Source organism: Xenopus laevis, chromosome 5S (genome assembly GCF_017654675.1).
Source record: "Xenopus laevis strain J_2021 chromosome 5S, Xenopus_laevis_v10.1, whole genome shotgun sequence".
Lineage (NCBI taxonomy): Eukaryota > Metazoa > Chordata > Amphibia > Anura > Pipidae > Xenopus > Xenopus laevis.
Window position 1 is genome coordinate 8,348,793 of NC_054380.1, and position 18,694 is coordinate 8,367,486.

At 40.4% G+C, this 18,694-nt stretch overlaps 1 protein-coding gene across 2 annotated transcripts in view; it reads left to right on the forward strand.

The window, feature by feature from the left end:
• daam2.S (dishevelled associated activator of morphogenesis 2 S homeolog) overlaps positions 1–18,694 on the forward strand; it is a 142,835-nt gene that overhangs the window by 75,130 nt on the left and 49,011 nt on the right. For both annotated transcript variants that reach the window (XM_041564209.1, XM_018264898.2), the window contains exons 6-11: positions 1,928–2,261; positions 7,948–8,058; positions 9,227–9,330; positions 9,764–9,830; positions 17,112–17,229; positions 17,611–17,749. In XM_041564209.1, the coding sequence (XP_041420143.1) occupies positions 1,928–2,261; positions 7,948–8,058; positions 9,227–9,330; positions 9,764–9,830; positions 17,112–17,229; positions 17,611–17,749 (873 nt within the window). The remainder of the gene's footprint in view (positions 1–1,927; positions 2,262–7,947; positions 8,059–9,226; positions 9,331–9,763; positions 9,831–17,111; positions 17,230–17,610; positions 17,750–18,694) is intronic.

Below are 18,694 nucleotides of genomic sequence, written 5' to 3' on the forward strand. Positions count from 1 at the left end.
AAAAGGAGTTGGGGAACAACACTAGCATGAAAATTGTTCTTGGGGTGCCAAATAAGGGCTGTGATTGTCCATTTGGTAACCCCTATGTGGATTGTCAACCTACAGTATATTGAGGCTCAGTTTAGCAGTACACCTGTTTGTTTACAACCAAAACTTGCCTCCAAGCCTGGAATTCAAAAATAAGCTCCTGCTTTGAGGTCACTGGGAGCAACATCCAAGGGGTTGGAGAGCAACATGTTGCTCATGAGCTACTGGTTGGGGATCACTGGTATAAATTCTGCAATGGATACTGTGGACCATGGTCATAACTGTTTTAGAGGGTCTAAAGAGAAACTGTTTCTCTGACACCTATAGAGTTGGACCTGCTAAAGAGTGGGGTGGATCAGCAGAGTTAGTGAGGTTAGATGGCATTAGTAAAATAAAATTGCCACTTTTATGATTGTTTAAATTTGGTTCTTAAATTGTTGATGAAATACAGCTCCCAGCAACCACCATCCACCTGCGGGAGGCTATTTGGGGATAATGCAAGTTGTAGCTCAACAACAGCTAAAGCAAATATAGGCTGGATAGTCACATAAAAAGAAACTTGGCCCTGAGTTTTATTCCCAAGGGAGAAAAGGTCAGAGCTACTTGAATATGATGACCATGAGTTTCATTGCCCAAGAGGAAAGATTAGTGACACCCAACTATGGCGATCTTGACCTTGGGTTGCATTCCCCAGGAAGAAAGACTAGTGACACCTGACTAGGATGACCATGACTAAGGAACAAAGGCTAATAACGCCTGAATTAGGCATACGTAAGCAAAGGTTTCATTCCTCTGAGAGGAAGGCTGGTGACACAAAGCTTGGATGGCCTCCATTATTTTTATATTAAACACTGATATAAGGAACAGGTTATTCTTGGAGCATGCCCAACACAAATCCGCAGAAGTACATTACATTCTATTGAAAATCAGCAAAAACCTAGACATTCCTCCCTTTCCTATAAAATAAGTTACATTTCTGCTGTTGCTCGCTCTGCCCAACAAGTCACTAGGGAGAGTCTGCTCCAGTGTTTGTGTTTTGAAGCCGCGTATGAGTCTTGGCTCAAGTTCCTTATAACGTTAACGGCACTGATGAATATTATTTGTGCTCAGAACTGAATCATCTCCGTAAAGCTGTTATATCCAGAATAAGGCTCCTAATTCTATTACTGCCACTTCTGTTAGGGAGAAGATTGAAACATAGTGCATTCATTAGCTGAGAAGAAAAATATCCAACTGTTTTATCTGCCAATGCAACAGTAAAAGGGAACCCAAGATGATATCATCTGTATTGATTTTAATAAAACGGGGGATTGTACAGCCTACGATCCAATCATTACTGGACATTCCAGGGTTGGTTACTTCCCTATGATATTAGACCACAAACCCCTGGTATACAGGACCCTTTAACTGTTGCTAACTTCTTATAAGTTACTTGTTTTTTAGATTGATCGTGTTCAAGCCCATATTTGGGGCCCAAAATGGCCACTTGGCTCATAACAAACATATCTAAACATGATGTAAGGTACTGAAATAACCTTTCAGCTACAGCTTCAAGACTATCAAGGACATCAAAAAACTTTTAACTAAACTCCAAGATGGCTTTCAAGAGTATCTAAAAGATGAAATAGGCATTCTATCCAGATGCCTGGGCATCCACTGTTGGATGGGAATTAGCACCCGTCAGGATAGATATATTATGGTGATAAGAACATACTCTTTACTCCATGATAGTCCTCTTTGCTACTGTTCTCCATCTGCAGAAATCTTTCCCTGTTTAGCGGTGACACTACAAGCTAAGTGTTAGGGCCCTCCAGCTAGTAAATGAATGTGTAAGTGCACTATATGGCACCAACTGAATTATTTGCACATCTGAATTGTTTTTTTTCTTCTTCTGCTGTAGGTTTGTAACAAGGTTTATTGAGTTAGATGGCCTGACCTGTCTGTTGAACTTCCTGAAGAGTATGGACTATGAAACCTCAGAGAGTCGAATACACACATCCGTTATAGGATGTATCAAGGCACTTATGAATAATTCCCAGGGACGCACCCATGTTTTGGCCCATCCTGAGAGCATCAACATCATCTCCCAGAGCTTACGGACAGAGAACTTCAAGACCAAGATCGCTGTCCTTGAGATTCTAGGAGCTGTGTGCTTAGTCCCAGATGGGCACAAGAAGGTGCTTCAAGCCATGTTACATTACCAAGTCTATGCTTCAGAACGAACGCGATTCCAGGTACTGCATGGGTTTAGAGACCAAATACTTGATTGAAAAAAATGTATCATGTCTATCAAGTTCAGACTTTTGCTCAGATAATTTGTGGTAGACCTATGCCTGTAACTGAGATCTTTTATTCCCTTAATTAGCTAAATTGCTCATTCTTGCACTTTTTTTTTACTTTTGTATTCTATAAACTTTGCATTGTGCATTGTAGATTGGGCCTTACTATTGTTTCTAAAGTAGAACTACAACACTCTTCTCATATAAGACTATAATATTTTTACTGCAGTGCATTGTCTTGATGGTTCTGGGAAGGGTAGGCCAAAGGTCTCAAAAAATCTGAGATCTCTGGAACCCTAAAGACTCCACAGTTTGGGAAGTTCTACTCTGTCTAGACTGACACCAGTCAGAAACCCCACCTCCCAAGCAAACAACTCAATACTTTCCCTTGTTGACAGTCAGTAACACAACAGTAATTTTACCTCTGCATCTGAGTCTGAGGGTCACGTTACACCACAACTGTCAGAGCCAGAAATTTATGGTGCGCTGAAACTGACGTACGAGACAGCTTGTTATTTTAAATAAAGTTTATAATTGCACAGTTGTTCAGACCGGACCAATTTCTTGTCCTCATCCCAAATCCACATCAGTGAAAGTGTGAATTCCTGTGGGGGGGAACGGCAGCCACATTAATGTCTACACAGAGTCTGGTGCATGAGAAAAATCTGAACCACTTGTCCTATCCCTCCTCTCTCAATAGTAGAACATTTTAATATTTTTCAGTGCTAAGGTGGGAAGTCAGAACAATAACAAAGCTATTTTATATATCTTTGGATATTTTTTGTGTTCAGGTCTTCTTATTATAACTCTCTGCAAGGTGCTCCGTGGGTCTATGTCTGCACCCACGTTTTACGTTCCACGTAATGCATTTTTCACAGCAGTATTGCAGTATGGTGAAGTCCAACAGTGGCAAAATGACATGTTATCAGCAATGTTATTAATTTAGGGAATAGGCCCTGTGGCTGCTGGGGGCCCACTAAGTACCCTTGTAGTAAATATGAGATGTACAAGCATAGGGGGTGGTCCTTAGTTAGGGTGTGGGAGAGAGTGTAGGACCTTTTAAACTGTTTGTGGTCTAAAGGCTTCAAATTAAAATCCCGAATGGAATGAACCAAAAAAAAAGGGAAATGTGATTTTTTTTAAAATCCATATGTCCCCATCTATAGTGCAAATGATATAGTACTGGACTTTATAATAACTGGTAGGTATTATTAATATTAGCATTACTGCAGCCCTCTAGATTCTGTTAAAGTCCAACTCCCAGCACTCCCTGAAAGCCCATTGTTACAGGCAGATGATGTTTTAACAGACAATTTTTCTCCAAATAGGGGTCTCTATACATAAACTGGAGGTTTTATTTTGTCATACCTTGCTACCCAGGGGTGTACAGTAATTTGAACATCTCCATGGATCCCCTTTCATAAACCTGCTTCCTCTGTCGTTACATTGTAGCCATTTGGAGAGGGATTAATTGTTCTGTCATTCGTTACTCTCAAATAAAAGCCATCAGCCTGAAACCAGCCTGAAATATCCCATGACTTGTGTTAGGAAACTGAGAATGCCTGCATTGCTCATTTGCATTTAGGAGAAACATCAGACGATGGTTGCGGCCGGCTCCCAATAATCAAACACAAGCCGTACAGCCGGAAGGTGCAGCGAAACAAGTGCTTTATGATCGGGGGAATGGAAACTATGTGGCTACAATTCATAAGAGCTTGTAATGGAAAGTGTGAACTAGAAGTCAGTACCAAGACATCTGGAATTCAGGAGAAGTCATACTGCTTGGCTCTGGTACAGTCCAGATGCAAGAAGGATTATTCTCCAAGCCCTGTGTATTTAATGGATGGAACCAGTAGCACTAACACATTTCACAACACGGTCACTTCTCTTGCATTCCTTCTATCTGAACTAATCACAGCATACAACAAAGAATTCCTCTTCCGACCTGTTTTTAGTGGTGGTGGGGGCTCTGGCAAGTGGTGGTGGGAACTTTGGAAGGGCCCTTCAGCAAATGGTTATGCAGGTTGAGCAACACTTGTTAAACGTTTTACTTGCCCCACTGGCTCCATCTTCTCCTGCTGTCTCCATCTTGCCCTTCTGCCACCATCACCCCCTTCTGTCTACAAGTTAACTCTTCTGTTCTCATATCTCCCTTCTATATTTTTCTTCCCCTACTGTCACCATCTTGCCTATTGTAACTATATTGCCTCCCTTTTGATTTACTATCTTCTTCTTGCCCCAATGTTCTCATCTTTCCATAATGTTGCCATTTCATCCTACTATCTCTACATGGCCCAGTCATCTTGTCCTACCTCCATCTTTCTACATTCAATCATCATGTCCACCTCTCTCCATTTTGTCCTACTGTTGCCACACTGAACTACAATCTTTGTCTTGTCTTTCTGTCTCCTTCTTTCCAAACCATCTGTATATTGCCTTATGTCTGATACTTGCCATGTTGCCCTCTTGTCTCCATGCTGCCATCTTTCTCTATGTCTCAGTCTTATCCTATAATACCTGCTATGTCCACCCTTTCTATCTACAACTACTGTTTTGTGGCCCACTTCTGTAGACGTTCCCTTAGCAGCCCCCTTATACTTCCTAATTACACTTAATCCAATCTCCTTGGTTCTTCAGTGTAATTGAGGAATTAGAAATCCTATCAATTTTACAGATGTTTAAATATACTAAGTTAATTTAAAGTGATCTTCCCCGGATGTGAGTTTGGAGAACACCAAAAAACTGATATTTCTAGGAAGAATAGAGCAATTTCCAGAAGGAAGAATGCACCAAAACAGAAACTTGTTTTGGGAAAGGAGTTCCCAAACATCTTTGGAAGGGATTATGTTGTGGGTTTTAAGCCTGACAAAACTACAAGCCGAGTCTGTGGGTATGCAAGCAGAGTTGAAACAAGGTTACACCATTGGGGATATCCATGTGCAAGACACAAAAAGAGAGGAATGCAAGATAAACGGACAGGACCCAACATGGAGTGCAGACAAAATTTAATGAAAGAGGCTTGTCAGTCTCAGCTCAACATGTGAGATTTATTAGCTGCGATCCATGATCTACAACTCAAGGACCTTACTGGTGTGGAGTCTGGAGAACAGAACAAGGGGATTCCTCAGTCCATGAGATGATAGAGACAAGATAGCGCAGCATATGCTAATGATGTTAGTGATGCAATGAATGCTACATAAATCAGGGAAATGGGTCAAATGTACCATAACCATTCATTTCTTGATGTGATCATAGAGAGGAAATGTATCATTATTACCATCTTGCCTTTGGTCTTGTTAGATTATCTATAGGTCCCTGATTGGTCCATACCCTCCCAACCAAAGTGTTTCCCGTTCCCTCAATGGGAAGTGGTTTAAGGTGCAGCACCAAATAAGAAATAAGGAATCAAGACAAAGTAAAATAAAGTTTAGAAGTGGTAGATACAAGAAGGTTAATTGAAGACAAGTCAAATAAAGTAGACTAATGACAAATATAAGGAGGGTTAGCTGAAGGAGAGTCACATAAACTAGAAAGGTAGGAGACAAACAATACAATTTATGCTGTAAAAGAAAAAAAACATTTTATTGATAAAAAAGGAGTTTCATAGTTTACATCAGTATGACAGGACGCGGCAGAGACAGAACTCTGAATACAACATTCCCCTTGTGATGATCATGGAGAATCCTATTTCCAGGCCTGAGTGACTTCTCTCTGATTGAAACCATCTGCTTTTCCTCACCCCCCCCCCCTCAACTAGGAGCCAAGCGTCACTGGAACCATGGGTTTCACATCATTCATTTAACATGAGAACTAGATACATCCCAACAATGGAAATTGTACTCATCTATTTGTGATTTGGAGAATAACAGAGCCTACCGATCTCCTTGTGTCCTGTAAAGGAATAGAACATGCCAAGGAAAATCTGGGATAAATCTCTTGTACTTTTGCACAATATTCCATGCTCTTTCATGTAGCACAATCTACAACATTTTGTGTGCAACAAAATGAAATGTAAAACTATTCTTGATGTTCTTGAAACTCCCCAAACTCCTTGTCAATCCCCAAACACATTACTACTCTTTGCTTTCAAAGCCTCATTCTGTTGTAGGAATTCCTTGCCAGATATTTACAAGTGTATAACCTTATTCTACACCTGCAGGTTTCTTGGTGACAATGACATTCAGTGCAGCCTCATGTGCCTGGAGGATTTTATGACATGGGGTCAAACCTTTTATTTGGGCATTTAAACTCAACTGACTATAGTGACTGGATCACCCCCTTCCCTTGCTGTCCTTCTGCCTGCTACCAGAACTGTGGGAAAAAGCATTTGTTCTGTTTGGCCTTATTGTGCTAACTCAGATCTAATAAGAAACCAATGAATGGCTCAGAATTTAGTGCAGCCAAGTGCAAGTGAAGTGAACTTTTCATATATATGTTTGGAATGTGGCACATGAGAGTTCTACATCAAGTGGAGGGCTTCAATTGAGCAACACTTATATAAAGTGTTACCCTCTCTATCTTGTTCTACTATGTCTGACTTATCATACTATCACCATCTTCTTGCCATATTGTCTCCATCATGCCCTGATATCTCCATATTGCTCTTCTTTCACCATCTCACCCTTCTGCCTCCACCTTGCCCTTCTTTCACCATCTTGCCCTTCTGTCTTCATCTTACCATTCTTTCAAAATCTTGCCCTACTGTCTCCATCTTGCCCTACTATCTCGATCTTGAGCCCTACTTCGTCTTATCCTATTGTTACAATCCTGCCCTACTATCACCAGTGCTGGGCCAAGTCAGACAGGTGCCCTTTGGCAACCTGGCCAGTCAACCTGCCCTTCACCGCAAATGTGACAACAACCTGAACTAGTGGTAGGTGGATGAAGGACAAGGCCTGTAGACAGAATAGGTACGCAAACAGAAGAGGTACATACCTAGCACCCCACGCAGACATTGTTGCACCGTAGGCACATGCCTATTTTGCCTACCCCTAGCTACAGCCCTGACTTTCACCACCTTGACCTGCTGTCTCCATCATGTTCTACTGTCTCCATGTCCTATTGTCTCCATCTTACCCTACTGTCACAATCTTACCCTATTGTTAACATCTTTCAGAAGTGACTCCATCATGCCCTTCTATCTCATCTTGCCCTGCTGTCCAACTGCACCCTCTATATTTGGCACTGTTAGTAGTGATCTGTCTCCATCATGTTCTACTGTCTCCATGTCCTATTGTCTCCATCTTACCCTACTGTCACAATCTTACCCTACTATTTACATCTTTCAGAAGTGAATCCATCATGCCCTTCTATCTCATCTTGCCCTGCTGTCCAACTGCACCCTCTATATTTGGCACTGTTAGTAGTGATCTGCAATACAATACAGTTTGGAATGTCAACAATTATATCACATTTGATGGATTTTTTAAAACCAAAATTTTGTTCACACATTATTCATTCTTTAACAATTTTTTGAAACGAACACCATTTTATGCATCACTTTTTTATTTTATGATATGTATCTGGAAGACCTGTAGATCTGTTAAGTTGGTACTGACTTTTAGAAGAGAAACAATTCTCCCATGTCGTGACTTCTCCTGACTAGACAACTGATATTGTGTGTTTTTGATTTTACCTGTAGACCCTGCTGAATGAGTTGGACAGGAGTATTGGCAAATACCGGGATGAAGTCAACCTCAAAACTGCAATAATGTCCTTTATCAATGCTGTTCTGAATGCAGGTGCCGGAGAGGTGAGTATTGGGAAAGGGACTCCTCATCCACTTTTTGGACAGTTACTAGAAAGTATACCTAGTTCTACAGAATTTGACAGAGACGGATAAAAGATACACATCCATCAAGTTCAACATTTTCGTCCAAGTGTAGCCTGCCTTATTGTTAGTGGTAAATATATTTTTACATAAATATTCGCTCTAGGCTTCTCAGTCGCTGTGGATCAGTTGGATAAAGCCTGGTTGTTCTCAAGTCGATTTGGAGTGAAATCTTGGGATTATCCATTGCATTGCTGTGGGTTTTACAGGCTTAGTCCCTACAGTTAATGATTCCCATTACTAATGCTCAGTCAAAATATGGCCTGTTTTATATCACACACCAGAGCCTAAAGACACTTCCTAAACAAGAGGTGAGGCGCCTTTTGCATCCTGACAGGAACAATCTAGGTCTTGCATTTCAGTGTTACAGGATAGTTTATGCCTTCTCCCCAAACTGCAGTTTTTCCCTTCTGTAGGATTAATGTGGCTCGGAAACCTGCAGCATTAAATCTGAGAATATTCTGGGATAGGATCTCTATCATAATTAAAGTAAATATAATATAAATATAAAGCCTAGGGCAGATTTTCCTGCTGTAGTTCTGTATAAATATAGAATAATTGAAGTGTTACAGGGTAGGTGGTGCAAGAGGGGCAGTGTAGTAGTTAGAATCTAATTAGGCCCAGATTTGTGGAAAAGCCACCAAGGTCTGGGTCTAGGGCGGCAGGATTTTAGGGTGGCGGCATGTCCACATTGGTTTGGAAGCTCTAGTGCTGCTCATGAGATACAATAGTTTTTTTTTATTTTCCTGTACACCAATCCCCAGTTCTCCCGACCTGATGATGAAAATTTGTGCATGGGACAGAGGTGATGAATGGCAGCGGGTCTAGGGGTCTATGTAAATCCGGCACTGGATCTAATTCTGCTGAAGAAGCTGCTATTTTCCTAGGGACGTATGGTGTTGGGGTAGGACAGAAGGGGCATTTCTGATTTGGGCCCCCCAGCTTGACAGGGGACTTATGGTAGAAAAAAAAAAATAATAAAGGTTGTGGGGAGTCAGAGCCACCAAAGTGTGCGTGTGTGTGTGGGGGGGGGGTAGTTGGAACTGCTGCTAGGCAGGCTGGATGTCATGTGTTTCTATTTCATTTGCAGGATAATTTAGAATTCCGGTTACATCTTCGGTACGAGTTCTTGATGTTGGGAATACAGCCTGTCATTGACAAGCTGAGGCGGCATGAGAATGCAACGTTGGACAGGTATTTCCAAATAGACCCCAAAACAGTATTCCCAGTTATATTCTGTATACTATGCCCTTCTCTCATTCTGTATGTGGTTGTCTATCTATCTATCTATCTATCTATCTATCTATCTATCTATCTATCTATCTATCTATCTATCTATCTATCATCAATCATCTATCTACTGTATCTATCCATCCATCCATCCATCTATCTATGTATCTATGTATCTATCTATCTATCTATCTATCTATCTATCTATTAATAGACAGGGGATTTTTTACAAGTGTTTTTTGACTGTCTTTGGTATTTTGGGAGGGTTATGTAGTATAAGGTATTTTTTTCAGTATTTAATTGTTGGGGCCATTAAGAAGTAATGTTTTTAGTTATATGTAGAAGTCGGTATTTTGGGGTATTTTTAGACACTGACCTTCCCATGTGTCATACACAGGCATTTAGATTTCTTTGAAATGGTGAGAAATGAAGATGAAATTGAATTGGCCAAAAGGTTTGAAACGGTAAGCACTTATAGAAAAATAAGGATATTCCTGCACTAATCCATTCAAATTCCTCTGTTATATGTTAAGACAGAAAAAAAACAAAGCGGAGAATAGTCACACAGCCCCCCCCAGCCCAAATGTCTGTAGCATTACCTACACTATTTAAGATAGTATGTGACATTCCCAAACCAAGGGGATTAATATCAAGTTGCCCCTCCCCTTCGTTCTATAATTGCCCCTACTTTACTGGGGAGGTTTCCACTAGATGTTGTTGCTGGGAGTTGCTTCAGTTCAGCCCAAGAGCATTAGTAGGGTTGGATGATGTTGGGGGATCAGGACAGGCTCACAACCAGGGCTCCAATTCATCGAAAAGGGGTTCAGTTAGGTTGAGGCCAGGGCTCTGTGCAGTCAGGTTCTTCTTAACTCTGCAAACCTATTTTGAATGGACCTGGCACTCTGCATGAGGGATATTATTGTGCTGGAATGGGGAAGGGCTTTCCCCACAATATTCCACAAAGCAGAGACTGTGGAATTGTCAGGAATGTGTACTTAAGGTTATACTGGAAGCAGGGGCCCAAACCATGGAACCGCCCAACCCATTATTCCTCCTCCACAATATGTTACTGTTGACTTTATGCATTCAGGCAGGTAGTGTTCTCCTGGTATCTACCCAACCCAGACCTTTTCATCAGTCTGCCAAATGGTGAAATGGCATTTATTTCTCCAGGGGGGGGGGTGTTTCTATAGTCCGACATACCATTTACAGCACTCCAGACAACATTTGAATTGCACATGGTAATGTTAGGTTTATTTTCCTCTGATCCTCTGATTTTTTTTACATTTTGGCTGTTGGCAGGTAAGCTATGCCTAGGAAACTGACCAGGGGTCATAACCAGAAATATGGGATGACTTTGACGTAGTTGGCCAGCTTAAATATATTGCAATATATGGACAAACAATCCCTGTGTTGTTTAAAGGGTAAGGCATTTTTTAGTAGCAGTATGCACAAAATGTCTCTGTCTTAAATATATTGATAATGGGTTGAGTGCAGAGGACCTCTTGTAGTTGGTCATAACCAGAAATCACAGTAGACAGAAAAATAGGCAGGATTAAGCAACAGACAGGGAATAAAGTAACCAAATGACTAGGAATCAGGCAGGGGCTCAGGAACCAGCCCAGCCGATGCTTGGTTATTGCACATTGTAATGTTAGGTTTGTCTGCCTCTGATCTCCTATCTACCCCACACAGATTGGGGTAAATTTATCAAAGAGTGAAGTTCCGCCACTAGAGTGAAATTCCGCAGCTCTCAATTCATTTCTATGGGATTTTGAAAGGCGTATTTATCAATGGGTGAAGTGATGAATACACCTATAAAAATCCCATTGTTCCTGTCCTGTGTTGACAATGATTCAAAAGGCAGTTTGGATCTCAATAGTGAAGATCTGGTATTTTTCATGAAGTTTCTGGATACCTTTGGATAAAGATATTTCCTATGTCCATACATAGATATATTAGGCACCAATATGAAGAAAGCCACTGACATTTTTGTATTGCTGCCCATGAAGCACTCAGATATATCACTTTTTAAAAACTACTGAATGGCTTTTCTCTCCAGTGTAACAAACAGTACTTGGCAGCTCCAGATTTCCGACAAGCAGTTACCCAATACAAAAAAGGAAGGTGTCGTACATGACATGAATGGTATTTAGATTAAGAGCTTTATTACACAATGTTGAATATTCATCCTCACACGAGAGAAGGGCAAACACTTTCCTTTCCAATAACTACTTTAAAACTTCTCTGTTGCTTTTCCAAAAAATGCCCAGAATGAAAACACAGCCAGACAAAACACCAAGAGGAAGTGTAGTAAAGTCTGTCAAACAAAGGCAGTTCCCTCGCTTAATAACCTACCAGGTTTCTTGTTAATAAGAGTGGCGCTGTTGGAACGGGGGAAGCCAATGAGAGCCTTGTTCTTAAACATGTGCCACAATGGTTTCCTATACAACACCAAGAATGAATGATGTGCTAATGTTGAAATGAAATATATCAATGGCTGTGTCCCAGGTCCCCACACATTATCAATATCTACACATACAATATTACGAAGGTAAAACGGAATGTGAAGGCTGTTGGCAGGACCCACCTCCGGATCTCTTTTATTAAGGCCTGTCGATAATCAGAACGTGTGGCTATTTGGGTGATATAAAACCAGTGGATATTTCTTCACCAATGCCTTCAACATGTGTTAGATTGAGGAAAGAACAGCTTGTTGGAAATAAGAAGTCAGCAGAGTATTAGGGGCAAATTCATCAAGGGTCGAATATCGAGGGTTAATTAACCCTCGATATTCGAATGGGAATGAAAATCCTTCGACTTCGAATATCAAAGTCGAAGGATTTTGCGCAAAAAGTGCGATCGAACGATTAAATCCTTCGAATCGAGCAATTCGAAGGATTTTAATCCAACGATCGAAGGATTATCCTTCAACCAAAAAAACTTAGCCAAGCCTATGGGGACCTTCCCCATAGGCTAACATTGGGTTCGGTAGCTTTTAGGTGGCAAACTAGGGGGTCGAAGTTTTTTCTTAAAGAGACAGTACTTCGACTATCGAATAGTCGAACGATTTTTAGTTCGAATCCTTCGATTCGAAGTCAAAGTCGTAGTCGAAGGTCGAAGTAGCCCATTCGATGGTCGAAGTAGCCCAAAAAACACTTCGAAATTCAAAGTTTTTTTTTACTTCGAATCCTTCACTCGAGCTTGGTGAATGGGCCCCTATGTGTCAGTAAGGTTTGTAGACCAGATTCAGCAGTAAGGAATTAAGATCCAACTAAAGCGCATGATTTAGGAAAAAATCCAGTAAACGATTCAGCCTGACAGATTTTAAATAGAAATGTTCCTCTGAGGAAACCCAAAGTAAAGAAATATAGACATGCATTGTGATCTGGCTGGCTGCATATAGATGGGCTGGAGCCCGTATAATGGGTTACACCAGTATGTGGTTTCAAAGACAAGCTGTAATATGCAAAAAGTAAAAACTGCATACGATGAACTTTGGAGACAAAAGGATTAGTCCTCTATGAGGCCAAGGTCTGAGAAGGTGGCAGACAAGCACAGCTCAATAAATAAGCCAAGGTCTAGGCGGTCGGCCAGCAAGCTGTGTTTAGGCAACGGACCAGAGGTCAGATAAAGGGCCAATCGTGGCCTGAAACGTTGCTGTAATGCCCTATAACATTATGCAATCAAGGCATCTCGAATTCAAAGGTCAGAACCAGAATCACAATAGACAGGAAAATGGGCAGGATTCCACAACAGGCAGATAATTCAATATCCCAGTGACTAGGAATCAATTGATCAGAAACCAAACAGGGGAACAAGAATACTGGAGCTTCAGAACCAGGCAACATTCTATGTCTCAAAATAAGCTAATGACCAATCACCAGTGGCAACTAGAGTAAGGCTTACTACATTTCTAGTGTTTGACCTTAACAAGACTGGAGGAGATGACAGGAAACACAGTAGAAGATAATAATGCTTCTTGTCACACAGGCCAGGGTTAAAATCCAGACAGGTCTTTAGGCTAGTGTCACACCAGGTGGATTCTCCGCATGTGCATAAATGTAGGCCAATAATCTGCCCCTTCACTCTTAACTGCTTTGTGATGTGCCCGCACCTGTAGCCACTGCGTTGGCCAAAAAAAATGCATATGTGATTGTTTCCAATAGTGCGTGTCCTACAACGTTGTGATTAAAGATCAAGTGAACCATTCTCAACTGGAGCATTGCTGCTCTTACTTCACTCATGTCCTGTGCTATTTTTGTTTCTTTTCTCTGGAATTTTCATAATATTGTTTTTTAATTGAAGCCACCATAGAGTGATAGGTTGGTGTAGGGTGGAGGGATTTGGGTTTCTGTTGAACTGGGCTGATTTTTCAATCACCTACAGGCTCTCTACCAGTGATCGGTTGCATCTCAGTGATGATGATGCTGCTTTGGGGCAGAGCATGGCTAGAGGCAAATCCATAATGGAAAAAGACCTTTGAGTCCTTGTAGATAATAAACTTGGCTGCAGCAAGCCGTGCCATTCATCAACTGCAAGGGCAAATAAGGATTTGTGGTATAGTAAAAGGGAAAGACTGTAGATTCTCAGTAGGAGAAGGTAATTCTTCCAATTTACAGAGCACTGGTAAAGCCCATGTTGGATATGGCATGCAGTGTGGGTCTTCATTGCTGAAACAGGACATTATAGAATTTGAGAGTCCAAAGAAGGGCAACTAAGCTGGTAAAGGGTAAGGAAAGTCTCCGTAATGAAGAAAGACTCCATAGTTGGGTGATTTATGCTGAAGAATAGAGTATTATAACTATGAATGAATATATAAGGGGAACATATAGTAACACAGTGAACTAGGTTGAAAAAAGACAAACATCCATCAAGTTCAACCTTTGAACTCTATTTTAACTTGCCCAACTGCTAGTTGGTCCAGAGGAAGGCAAAACACCCTCTCCAATTTGCCTCAGAGGGGGAAAAAATTCCTTCCTGACTCCAAAATGGCAATCAGACTAGTCCCTGGATCAACGTGTACTATGAGCTATCTCTGTATATCTGTATTCCCTCACTTGCTAAAAAGCCATCCAGGAATCTCTTTAATGTTTTATTTACTGGTAAGCAAGGTTCCATCTAAATATTCGGAAAGGGTTTTTTTACAGTTAGTGTCGAATATACATGTGTTGCTCCAAGGTAAACTCTATTAGGGGTTTTACATGTTCTATCAAGTCTTTAGTGTTGGAGTTGCAGGTCCGGACTGAGAATTAAAATAGGCCCTGCCATTTCAGGTACACAGAGGCCCAATCAGCCCCCACCAGCCCACTAAATAGTGACTTTCTATGGCACCTTATAGCAGCCCCTCCGGCATTTGCCAGAACCCACAGATTGCCAGTCTGGGCCTGCTTACTGTCATAAACCTTCTCTATGTTCTTATATAATGTTTCTAAAATGTCTTAGGGGCACATTTACTATTGGTCGAAGTAAAATCCTTCGACTTTGAATCTCGAAGTCGAAGGATTTACCGCATTTCCTTTTATCGAACGTTCAAATGAAAAATCGAAGTATTCGAAGAATTTTAATCCATCGACCGAACGATTTTCCTTCGATCAAAAAAAAGCTAGGAAAGCCTATGGGGACCCTAACCCTAACATTGGTGCTCGGTAGGTTTTAGGTGGCAAAGTAGGTGGTTGAAGTTTTTTTTAAAGAGACAGTACTTCGACTATCGAATGGTCGACTAGTCAAACGATTTTTAGTTCGAATCGTTCGATTCAAAGTCGAAGTAGTAATCGAAGGTCGAAGTAGCCAATTTGATGGTCAAAGTAGCCATAAAAAACCTTCGAAATTTGAAGTATTTTTTATTCTAATCCTTCCCTCGAGCTAAGTAAATGTGCCCCTTAAATATTTGCCAAATGTTTTTTTTTTATTGTGAAGCTATAAAAAAGGTACCTAGAGCCTATTAGTTAAACCAGTTCATTCCATTGGATTTCACAAAGGCTGTAGAAGGATAACAAATCTACTGAATATAATCGCAATATATGAAAATATATTATATTCCTGATTCAGCTTTTCAGATCTCTCAGTAATTAGCTTAATTGCTTGACAAATGATTGCTGCAGTATAATATTATAATCCTGTTTAAAGTATGTCTTGGCTTTTATTGTCGGCAGTCAATCCCACAAAACAGCCTTCTTTTATTGTGCCCTGGGCAACTGTATCCTCAGGTGTTGGAATATGAGAAACATATGGGGAAATGATCTTCTTGAGAATTTATTAAGCTGTGAATGAATTTAACTTCTTGTGAGCGGTTCCAAGATGTGTTAAATGCAATGCAGTTTCCGTGGTGAAGCACCAGATTTATGAAGTCACCAAAACTATTTATAAATGTTGGTTTAGTGACGTTCTATAACAGTGGCTCTTATACAGAGAGATTTCTTTAGCACATTTTCAGATGGAGCAAAATTTACCGAAAATTTTTGGCTTAGATGTCCCACCATGCGTTCGTGTTGCTACATTTAATAGATCATGATATTTGAAATACATGTTGTGACACTTTATAATGTTTGGTGCCCAGACAAAGTTCACTCCTTTTGTATGTGTTTCAGTAATGCTTTAACTGCCAATATAATGCATTTGGCTATCTGTGGATATGCTCTTTCTTTCTAGCCAGTGCTCCATTTCCACAGTGACCCTATTGGCTTCCGCTTTCTTAAAGGGGCCTACTCCTTAAGACTCTCCTTATAAAAAAAGAGGCTTTTGGAAGTTATTTGTGTTATAAGGGTGCAGGGAGTATTTTTGTCCTGAAAGTCATATTTTCATGATGAAAAATATCTAATATATCTCCTAATATAGTCACCCCTAGATCTGGAGAGTAAGTTGAGGAATGAACCTATTTGCAGAGCGAGTGTATCCTTAGGGTAAGCATAGCAGGAGAACTTAGTGCAGCTGACCAGCAAGGCAGATCTGTGCTGGAGCTCTGAATATCTGTTAGTGACTCCTAGATAGTAAGGTAACAGATAACCTACCTGCACAAAGGATTTGTATCTGAGTATAAAATGTGAAAAATGTGTACCGTTTTTATAAGAAACCTTACTGTTTGCAGTGAAATTCTTCCTTCATTTACTGCTGTGGATAGGAATTGTCAGACGGTCCCTAACTGCTCTGCAGGGAAACAATCATACTTATGAACAGCAGGGGGAGCCCCCGCCTTACTTCCCAGCCGTGCAGAACTCAAGCAGCTTTGTTTATGACGATCCCTAAGCAGCCCAGACCACACTGAGCATGTGCACAGTCTTGGTCTTGCAAAGATGTATAACAAAGTTACAAGATGGTGACCCCCTGTAGCCAACTTTGAAAGCATAAATTATTTGTTTGATTAGGCTTGTGGTGCAGTAAGTTCATGTTTATATTTAGTATATAAAATACAGCATTTTTAGCCTTATTCTATTTTAGACTTTACATGCCCTTTAAGAAGACTTAAACCAGGTCCTTAATTATGACATGAATATTCTATAGCAATACCCTAGGTCAGGCTGTCTCTTTGGCGATTTCTTAGTCTTCCTAACACAGTGAATGTATCCACAAATTCTCATTTTGACATCATTTGAGGTGCCACATGTATTCCATACTAAAAAACATGAAAATGTTTAAATTCCCAATTGTCTCTTCCCTCCATGTATGTACGAGTGCAAGTGATTTTTTTTTGTATGTGGTTCATTGTTCGCATGACATCTCACTGATGCTCATCTCTTTGCCCACAGATCCACATAGACACCAAAAGTGCCACACAGATGTTTGAACTTGTTAAGAAGAAAATGAAACATACAGATTCCTATCCCTACTTGTTATCTATACTCCAGCACTGTTTACAGATGCCATGTAAGTTACAACATTATGAATTTCCACATGGCGTAATGTAAGGAGCAAAATTGGCCCCCTGATATTCGTCTGTAGGTACTAAGTGGCTGGTAGCATGTATTGGTTACATTTTTAAAAACAATCATTTGATTGGTTGCTAAGGACTATGAAAACAAAATTACTTTTTGATATAATTCATTGCAGAAAAGGCTTTGGGACATATTATTAGGGGAAAATAAGTAATTAAGTGATGTCCTTTATTTGTTGTTAAACTAAGACTATAGTCTCTTAGCATGTTACTAGGGATGAGGGTCCCAACCCATTTATTGTATTGCAACTCTAATATCAGCATCAGTAACAAGGATTTTCTTTTATTTGATATATTTATCTATTATTGCACAGATAAGTGGAATGGTAGCACTATCCAACACTGGCAACTTCTAGATAGAATATTGCAACAAATTGTTCTACAGGATGAGAAAGGAGGAGATCCCGATGTTGCACCACTAGAAAACTTCAATGTCAAAAACATCATTAAGATGTAAGTTAGACGATTTTATCCTGTCTCAAAATATAGTTGTGTTTTTGTGGAACTCTTTCTCTATCTCTCTCTAGGCAGTCTATGTTTAATCCATTTGTTTAGTTAACTCTATACAATAATCCTAAATTTCATTAGTGCTCTGGTTATTTTTTGGGCAGCTCTCCATGGTTGCAAGTTGTTGGAGTCACTAAGATGCAGCAAACTAGGAACTTACCTGGGGAAAGCAAAGAAACATAAATGTCCAACACTAAACCCAGGGTTCCCTTATTGATTCTGCATCCTATACACTCACACTTCGAGTCTAATCAAATCCTTTTAACCCCACTCACCGTTAAAGTCTTATGGCCCGGGTGATTTTTGCATTCGGAGTTTAGTAAATAACTCCCTACAATTCTGGAGCGTTTCCACTTTATCTGACCACCCCACACGTTCAAAATTTGTTTCGATGAGAAAGGATCTTACCCGTTTGGCGATGCGACCCGGGTGCTGATGCCAAGTCCAACACTAAGGGGAACGTATTAGGCACACACCGATTATTGTATCTTATTTTCAGAATCACTTCTTCCCAAGCCATAGGTAAAAATAACAGTCTTTATTAACACATCCGATTTACAGATAAAACAGCGTCTGAGGTCTGACGCGTTTCATGTTTGCACACTTCCTCAGACTCAAGTGAAGATGTGTGCAAACACAAAATGTCAGACCTCAGACGCTATTTTATCTGTAAATCGGATGTGTTAATAAAGACTGTTACTTTTACCTATGGCTTGGGAAGAAGTGATTCTGTAAAAAAGATACCGGAGTGCGCTGCCATGGAACTAGGGGGAAAAGAGGGAAGAAGGAGAGAAAATGTGTTGGAGAAAAGAAAAATGGTAAGTAAAGACAAGTTTTAGGTAAAGAGCTGAATAAAGACGACACAGAAAAGTAAAAATTAAAAAAGAAAAT